This window comes from Rhagoletis pomonella, unplaced genomic scaffold, assembly GCF_013731165.1.
Source record: "Rhagoletis pomonella isolate Grant_MI unplaced genomic scaffold, Rhpom_1.0 Rhpom_scaffold_00003, whole genome shotgun sequence".
NCBI lineage: Eukaryota > Metazoa > Arthropoda > Insecta > Diptera > Tephritidae > Rhagoletis > Rhagoletis pomonella.
The window spans coordinates 14307789-14317581 of record NW_023458557.1 but is presented as its reverse complement, the minus strand read 5'-3'; the positions used below and the strand labels follow the sequence as shown (position 1 = coordinate 14317581).

The window sequence follows — 9793 nt, the reverse complement described above, 5'->3', positions numbered from 1 at the left end:
ATATCTAAAAGTAAATATTTTCATTTGCAGGATTTAAAAAGTGCAATTCCGCCTGATTATCATTTCTTTTATGACCATTTGCCATATATAGATTAAGTCCTTTTTATTTAACTTCGTTGTAAATGCAAGAATATAATCAAAAAAATAAAGCACATTGTTACTTAAAGTTTTTTATTTTATTATGTTATAGAAAAATAAAATTTACACTTACCCAGGAAAACCGCGTATACTTACCTTTTGAGCACAATAAAAATTGCAATACCGCGTATACAGAATATAATTTATACTGCAACGATTTTATACATTTATCATTAAAAGTAGTAGTTGGATTAAAGAGACATTCTATTAAACTAGCCTGAAATGAGTTTGTGCTATAAAAGAGAGAACCGTTTTGAAATAAGACCGTTTTTACTCTCTCCTGTAAAATTTGAGTAACCTCACATACGCGGTTTTGCATTTTGCTGATACGCGGTTTTGTACTTTAAACGACGATATGCATAAAATATGGTCTTTCCACGTTAATGTGTGGTTAAATATGACGCCAAGATTCTTAGCCGTGTCTACATATTTTATCACAGATTGGTCCAACAAAATTATATTTAAGCTACTCGCATCGAAAACTTTTCTACAAATTACGATGTATTTAGATTTTACAGGGTTAAGGCATTTATGGAAGCCCACTCACCTACTCGTGTTAAATCAGAATTTAGATCTTGAATACACTTATTGGTACGGTCAAATGGACAAGTAATATACAATTGGACATCGTCAGCATTGTCGAGGACATGAGTCCTAATCTCGTCGGCTTCGATGACTAAAACCTTAAAATAGTTATTAATTCACTTTGTCACTTTATTTGCGTGCGGCTTGCAACACTAAAAATTGTATGTTATTGTGAACCGATTGAATTAAAGTAGTTTTTTATTGTACGCGGTATCACGGGGTGACCCGAGCCCGCCTTCATACTTGTTTTATTGAATTCACTTCTCATACGACCGCCGCCGCGTCACTCTCGTTTTTTAACTTCGATTTTCTCCACATAAAGCCACTCGGGCGTACATATATTGAATTGTAATATACAGATTGAACTGTAAACCGTTCTTGAAGTGAATAAAACTTTTTATACTTAAACGTACACCTCGTATTTTATTTCGACGGAATTAAAATTAGTTATCTTGCGCACCCTGCGCCCATCCTCGGCTACCTAAAAAAGAAACATGGTCCTTTGTCGCTAAACGGCAATCCGCGACCTTCAAAAATTCATAGTTGCCAATGAGCGAAAATCTTCTAAAGCGATCGGTTGCAAAGTGTTAAGCGGTGGTGAGAATCACATATGTACAAAAGTGCGAACGGTGCGGAATTTTTTGAAATCGAGAAAAAACATAAACATAGCAAGCGCGAAAAGGAATATAAAACCTAACGAAATTTATTATAAAAAGCTATTTAACAAGGAAAAACTAAGAAATCAAAAGCCGCGTCTAAAGAACAGCGGCACTTGTAAACGCGGCCCACTAGGGTGCCGCATTTAACCAAAAAAGAAGTGAATGTGTGAAAACCAAAGCTACTAAATAGTGTGTATAAAAACCTCGAAAAATTGGAAACAACGAAGATACATATTTTAAAGCAAGCGCAACTGAGTGAAACTAAAAAAAAAATAATTATAGTGAAAAGTACAACTGCCTGAAACGAAAAATTATATAAAAAACCGTTAAGGAAAACGAAAATACATAGACATACCGAAAAAAATGGAAAATCCTGAAAAAAATAAAATCATTTTACATGAAAAAGTGCTAAAAGAGAAAAGATTATAAATACAAAACTGAAAAATCGCAAGAAAGTGGCAAACGTAAACTGAACAAAAGTAGACACTTGAAAAGAAATAGATCAAATAAAAATACTCCCAACTGATTCTTTAACCCAAAGTTCGAAAAAACGGAAAATAAAACTACGGTGAAGGCAGTGAAGGAAAAAAGTTAAATATAACAAAAAAACTATTTTTCTAAAAGGCGGTGATGACAGTGAAGGCAGAGAAAAGGGAATATTCTGCACGCGAAAAGTTTAAAGTTGGAAAACATATTCCCCCTGGGTCTTGAGTGCGTTCGGCACTAACAGCGGAGCATCAGCGAGGGCAGCAACAACTTCATCCGGATTTCAAAGGTAGCGGCAACACCAGCAGCAACGACCAACACAGCAGCAGCGGATAACCAGAGCAAAGATTCCACGGTACAGTCCCGGAAAAAAGTACAGGTGCTACCCCCCCGTAAGCAAGTAAGTGCCCAAAAATTTACGGCTTAGCATTGTTGATACACTTATACCCATACATATATTACATATGTAAATTGGTGTAGCGGTCTCCCAGAACGGTAAATTAAAAGTCGGTGAACCTCTAACTAAATAGTAATAGATAAGAACTGAAAAATGGAATCCAGGATTTTTTAAAAACATCTAATGAAAAGAACAGGACAATCTATAACACCTCTAATTAAATTAAAAGTAAAAGATAAAGAAAGTACAGATCTTCTAGCTTCTAAAGACTTCTGGCCTTATTCATAAAAAATAAAGTAGGTTTAAAGAGCTTTATAAAATGACGTTTTCATACATTTTTCAGTTTATAAACCTTTTTTAAAGCTACTTTATTTTTTATGAATAAGGCCATTCAGACTTATTAAAAGTAAACGTGATCTATATGATGGCAAAGGTTCTGAAAAATGTAGGGTACGTAGTGAAAATTTCAAGAAGACCTTTTGAACACGTTCAATTCTACTAATTAAATACTTTTGTGAAGGTCTCCAAATAATTACGACATATTCTAAATTTGACCGAACAAAAGAGGTATACAGTAATTTTAGCCTGTGGGGATCAGAAAATTTTGTGCTATTACGCCTTACGAAACCCAGCATAGAAAAAACTTTCAAGTCGTCAGCGTATAGCAAAAAATTAGCAAAAGAAAAGCAATTGCTTATGCCATTGATAAATAATATGAAGAGCAAAGGGCCTAATATACTCCCTTGAGGTACCCCAGAAGTGGCTATAAAAGGCTCAGAAGTTACACCTTCTACTGTGACAACACAACGCCTATCACTTAAATACGATTTAATCCAATGCAAAAAAGTTGAATGGAACCCCAAGGAGGCTAACTTACGAATTAAAAACGAATGACAAACTATGTCGAAAGCCTTCGAAAAATCTGTGTAAATGCAGTCAATTTGAAACCCTTCTGAAAAAGATGCAATGCAATACTCACTAAAAACTGCAAGATTGGTAACCGTAGATCGATTAGCAACAAAACCGTGTTTATAAGGCGAAATCAAACTCTTCGTTACAAAATTTAATTTTTCAACTACAATAGTTTCAAAAAGTTTATAATAATAAATATTGGCCTATAATTGCAATCACTTTTGTTTCCACTTTCAAAAAGAGGGTTGATGGAAGTTATTTTCCAGTCATCTAAGAAAACCCCAGATGCTAGAGACATATTATAAATTATTTTCAATGGGATAATTAAACCAGGACAGTTTTTAAACAGGACTGCTGAAAAGCCATCAATATCCGTCTTCATAGACAGTTTTAACTTGGAGATACCGTTGGAAACGTCATTGAATGACAAACTTAGGGATCCAAAACAAAAAGATGAATTAGCCGTAAAGTTAAAGTCTGGTGAGGGCGTGCAAATATCCTGGGTAAAATTCGAACCAAATAATTCAGCAAAAAGATTGGCGATATCTGCGGGACAGTGAGCATATTTGTCATGAAAAGAAACAGCAGATGGTATACCGGAACTAGATTTTTTCGCTTTAATGAAGTGCCAAAAAGACATCGGGTCGGATTTAATTTTTGATTCAACATCAAGCAAATAGTTTCTGTAAAGAAATTTTTCTAAACAACTAAATTGCCTTTGAAATTTTTTATATTTAACTAAGAAGATCTGGTTTCCAGTTGTTTTAAACCTTTTAAAAAACTTATTTCTTCGATTTTTGATTTTTTTTCATCTTAAATTATAGGAAACTTATGTGGACGTTTTTTAATAGCTGGAATGTTATTAACGCAAATCTCAAATAAAAGAGTTTTAAAAATAGAGAAAGAACTATATACATCAGGGCAAACCAAAATTTTTTCCCAATCAATTTCAGTAATTAAGCTGTTTATCATGGAAATCACACCCAGAATAATTAAAACCAACTATTTCGGTGGCAGGTGAATTCAAAAAGTCATAAAAAGCAAATCTGAGAACCAAAGGCACATGATGTTTATCGCAAAGAAATATAGGAGAGTAACATTCCTCAATGTTGCAATTGATGTTATCACTTACAAATACAAGATCAAGAATTCTATTTAATTCATTAAGAAAATTATTGATTTGCATTAAGTTAAAACTTAGAATATTATTAAGGAGATACGACTCATGATATGCTGTAATATTCATTGGGGTAAGGCCAAAGTTTGAAAACGAACCGGATGAAGACACGTTGCATAGGTTAAAATCACCTAATACGCATAAGTGATAATCTCTTAACTTATTCGTGACTAATGGGCTAATATTATTAGCATGCGCGCAATAAAGTTCATTATTACTGTTTGGAGGAATGTAGGAAACCACGAAGTAAAGAGAACCCTTAGAAGAGGGCCCACTAATACAAATACAAAGTTGGTCAATAAGAGAGTCATTATTTGGTAAATCAACATAATATGAACACAACTTCCTCCGGACGGCAATAAGAACTCCACCGCCTCTTATACAGCCAGTTTTTATCATATCTCTATCCTTTCGGTACACATTATAAAACTTAGAGTCGAACAATTTCTCATCCAAAAAATTAGCATTAAGCCATGTCTCAACAATTACGTAAATGTCATAATCCAATTGAGAACTATGAGTATGAACAGCTTCAGCCTTGGTCCGAAGACCAGATACATTCTGAAAATACACTTTTAAGCTAGTACTACATTCAATAATAGCATTAGATAAATTTAAGTTAGTCTCTGTTGATGTTCTTTTTGAAAAAAAACGAAAAGGGCGCAGACTAACGTTAGCAGGCCAAATATCTGGTGAAAGAAGCTTTTCATAAAGTGGCAGAGATACACCTAACTTAAAATTTATCCTATTAGCTTTAACAGGCGGATTCTGTTTTTTAACTAAAGCATAACATGAAAGATGTTTTTTGTTTATACCAGCATGCCTAACTACGTAATCAACAATATTTTCTGCTGTTACGGATGGAAGGAAGGAGGACAAGTGAAACCATCTCTTCACATCCGCCACCTCCAAGTCAGTGTTAGAGCTCATTCCAGTGACAATCATCTGTTTGCGTTGTTTATTTTCCCACCTAACCTCTTTCCAATCCGAAGGCGCAGTGAATTCGCTTGTTTCAGTAGCTGGGTGAGCAGAAGCTGAGAACGAAGATGGCGATGAGGAATATGTATACGCAGTAGCAGCACTAGACGAAGGCGCAGAATTAGTAGCCATATCACCAACAACAGATTGCTCATAAGTCAAAGTAGTGAAAGCAGTCGTAGTCTCAGAGTTTACTGTGGAAGCAGGTAACTGAGCACTATTAGCATTAGAAGCAGCAACAATAGGCACGGTGTTCGGCTTGGTGACAGAAATTTTAGAGCCAACAACAGTAGATGTAGATGAATTATTGGCAGCATTGTCGGCAAGAAAAGACGAAACAACTGAAGTATTGATAGCAGGTATCAGCGAACTAGTCTGAGCAGCAATAGGAGCAGGCGAAGCAATAACAACTTCTTCACTGATTAATTTCACTACTAACCTTTAATGTTTTCATTATTAGCAAGTAAATCAGAAAGATCTTTATTGTCGATTTTAGCACAGATTTTATGATATTTGCTTTTGCACACTTGGCATGAGATTTCATAGCCAATACGAACGGATTTAAAGCACTTAGAGCACTAAGAGTTTCCATAGTGGCAGCGAAATAAAAACACGTCTTATCACTCCGACGACTGACCCATTAATTAAATTAATTAAAATTGTATCGTCTCAAGATACATAAATTTCGCAGCATATTTGCACATATATGTAATTCCCGAGGGGCCACATATTTCCCCTTAAAGCAGTGTTTGCATTGCTCAACTTTTTTGATATTTTTTCATATTTTTTATATTTTTAACCATTCAACTTTTTTTCGTGCAACCCTGCGCTGAGTTGAACGCAAAGTTGAACAATGCAAATACACTGTAACCCAAAAATCCGCTAGCAAAATTTACATACGTAATACAATTACATACATACATACATACGTATATAAACACCAAACCCCGTCTCTACTGCTCACTCATATTGAACATAAGTCTCGAATTTCCGATCGGGTACCGGCCGTTTTCGCACCGTACGGGATTTTAGCTATTTACATGCATATGTACACAAATTCATTTAACCCCTAAAACTCTCAAATTCTCTGGCGCTCCAACTCAAAAGTTTGCGCGCGAAAACTCCGTTGTATACTTGTACTTACATCAATAAGTACATACATACAGATATATGTACATTTATATACCCAGCGCCGGTTGTCTTTCCCGCTATAGGCCTGTATGCAGTTCTTAAGAAAAGCTAAAATTCCATACAAAATGATGTACAAGAAATGGCTAAGAAATTTTCTTAAGTCAAATTTCCTTCAGGCAGTACGCAGTTCTTAAGAAATCTGCTACGCTTTTTTTTAATTTTAAACTTACATCTAAGAAAACTTTATGCAGTGCTATAATTACGATTTGAGTTTTCCAGGTTATAAAACAGAAGCGTTAATTATGTATTTAGCTATTGATATTATTCTTCATAAAGCATTGATATTATACTTAACCTACATTTTGTTCATAAATAACATAGATTCAACGAATACGGCATTTGACATTGGGAGGGCAAATCGGACAGTTTTTTTTACCTAAATTATGTTCTATACATTCTACATGAAAAGCATGTTGGCACAGAAAATAAATCGCAGGTAGGGCCAAACTGTGATCGCAGATTACGCAGGTGTTTTCTCTGACCTCAATAGGACGGGTTCTAAAGTTTAATAAGTAGGAATTTAAAGCCCGCAAAGAAGAAAATAATGGTGTTATCGAAGGCTCAAGTTTGTTCTCGGATATTTTGTTATTAAACATTTTTTTTATGCTAACCACTTTGAAGTTTTTTCGTATTGAAATTCCTTGAACTATTTGCAACATCGCTTGGTTACACTTCCTCAATACTTTTCCTATTATTCTATCAACGAATTCAATTCCATCATCTGAACTACAGTTTATAGTTTCGAATGCCTGCACAGTTAAATTCGGGCTCAGGTAGGTTACTTTGTTCAAATTTATAGGAATATCAAAGTCACAATACTTAATGCAGTATTTTAAGCACAACTGAAATATCTTATATTTTCTATGTAAATAAATTACACCAGGCCAGAACGAGTAATTGGCAAACAAAACCATAATCTGATCCGAATATCCCGTATTATAATCCTCCAAAAATTGTATTATCTCGGAAACATTAATATTTCCATTGTACCATTCAAATAAAAGTAACTCTAATAAAAGGTTGATCACTAACGGCCTTTTTTGAGACAACGAAACTAAATATTCTAAAAGTTCAACAAATGTATCTTTTGAAGCTATTAACAGGGATACACTATGCTCGGGATTTTCCGTCATCTTTAGCGCATTAAAAACCTTACCCCAGTATTCTGAAATTGTTTTAGGGCAATTTCTAATTAACTGATCATAGAGACCATCAGATTTATATCTTGAATAAATGTTACTACTAACTAATTTTGTATTAAAATTTTCTGCTATAGTTAAAAAAGTGTTATTATTATTACTAAAGCTATATTTTTTGTTATTAAACTTATACTTTAGATTTTCTCTTCTGTTGCTAAGCTCAAAAAGTTTCGTTTCTAAAATGGGTGCTTTGCCAGTTATTGCCAAAGCGTTTATATATGTCATTAACTGACTGTTATACCTGGAATCAATTAGTTTTTTTATAATAAGGTAAGAACTAATTAGTCCTATTGCTGCCTTATATTTACAATTGGCGGAATGTAGGTCGCCTTTATTCAATAAATAATTACCATATTTTAACATAACACTTCCTTTAAGATTAACCATTCTGTTATCAATTTCGTTAAGAGCAAGCCCATAAAGATTACCATTCATTAGCACCTGCAATTTGCATTGAATGCTCCTCTCAGTGGTAATGTAGATATTGTTATCTATTATAATATAGCAGAACATTTCGTTAGATACCAGAGTGTTAATATTTTTAATTTCTTTTTGAAAAACGATTCTTTTTTTGTTAACATCTATTATAACAACATAATTCTGCCTTTTTTCCTCTGGTTCTATTAATATGACAATATTGTTTTTTATGGAAGCAATTGCTTTTTTCTTTCCATTTATGGCGTAACAAGGTCCCCTGCCATCTATTGTAAAACAATAAATTGCATCCTCTTGGCCAACTAAAAGGTATGCATTTTCCGCATTATCTTGAAAAGCACAACAACTAATCAAATTTTTTGGCGCATCTAAAATCGTTTGCATATACATATTATCGACTATTTTATATAACCAGACATATTTTTCCGCGCAAACAAACATATAAAGTATATCCATTTTCTCTTGAAACTCAATACCGATAATGCGACTTCTGACCGTGGAAATACAAGTGAAATTTGGTGTCATATCCAGACATAAAACAGAAAGATGAAAAAGCAGTTCACCAGTATCTAATCCAATAGAAATACATATCAATCCATCACTTGGCAAACATCCATTAACGGCAGTGACACATCCTGTTGAGGTAAGTTGTGCTGAGCCAACGCAGGTTGGTCCCATCCGTTTGATGATACAGTCTATATTTAAAACATGAACGTGTATCCTGGTAGATATATCGTCTTGCGCTACGAGGATCAGAAACTCGTTATTGTTTGTGAGAGCACAAAACTGTATATCATTGATATGGTGACGAAAGATGACTTCCTCCGAATTTTTAAAACAAAGGTGAATAACTCCTTGTATATCGCAGAAAACATACATACTTCCATTTGTACAATGCGCGACTATGTTTGCCTGCATATCCACTTTACAAAAGTTTGACAGCAAAGCCAGATCATAGAATTCACAATACCTCCATTCTAGAGCACTCATTTTATCCACAAATTTAAAATTTGTTAAACCAATTATATGCGGAGGATAGAGTGTCAAACTATCGATGGCACTATCGATAGTTTAAATTTTTTTTTGGACTATCAATACTCATTGATAGTTTTTTCTTATACTAAGGGTATTCATCAAACCTTATAAATGCATTGTAAATCGTATAAACTTATAATTGTGTAAACCTTATAAATGAACTGTCAAAATTTGTATGGAAACTCGCTTCCACATTTCTGATAAATTTATCCAGCGATTTCACCGAATAAACTTGATAAACTGAAGACAATGCAACTCTGTCGCAACTCTAGCTATGTTTTCTGAGGCATAATCGGGATCCGCATACAAATTTTGCACGCAAATTCAACAACGATATGATCCTGATAGAGATCTGGTTCAATTATTATCCCGTCTGTTTGTTTTGTTTCACTGATAATTCGCAAAGTTTGGTAGCCGTGACAATGAATTCATACACAAACAGACATTCTGCCATTGTTTCTTATAACTTGCTTCAAATAAATAGCCTTTATGTTATATGTACATTTATTTAAATAGAAAAATATCAAATAAAATATCAAAAATATCGATAGTTTAGTAGGACTATCGATTATCACTCCCAATTTTTTTGAAATTATAACTA

The 9793-nt window shown here is 33.9% G+C and overlaps 1 protein-coding gene across 1 annotated transcript; it reads right to left on the bottom strand.

Annotated features, from left to right (window-relative positions):
* Positions 1 to 6676: 6676 nt before the first annotated feature.
* LOC118735035 (vacuolar protein sorting-associated protein 11 homolog) lies at positions 6677 to 9266 on the bottom strand. Its single transcript, XM_036464627.1, has one exon. It carries the CDS (start codon positions 9145 to 9147, stop codon positions 6847 to 6849), a length of 2301 nt encoding a protein of 766 aa, XP_036320520.1. The 5' UTR covers positions 9148 to 9266; the 3' UTR covers positions 6677 to 6846.
* Positions 9267 to 9793: the final 527 nt, after the last annotated feature.

Excerpts from the sequence above, each read along its gene's own strand:
- LOC118735035 (XM_036464627.1), bottom strand. The coding sequence starts at position 9,147 with ATGAGTGCTCTAGAATGGAGGTATTGTGAATTCTATGATCTGGCTTTG.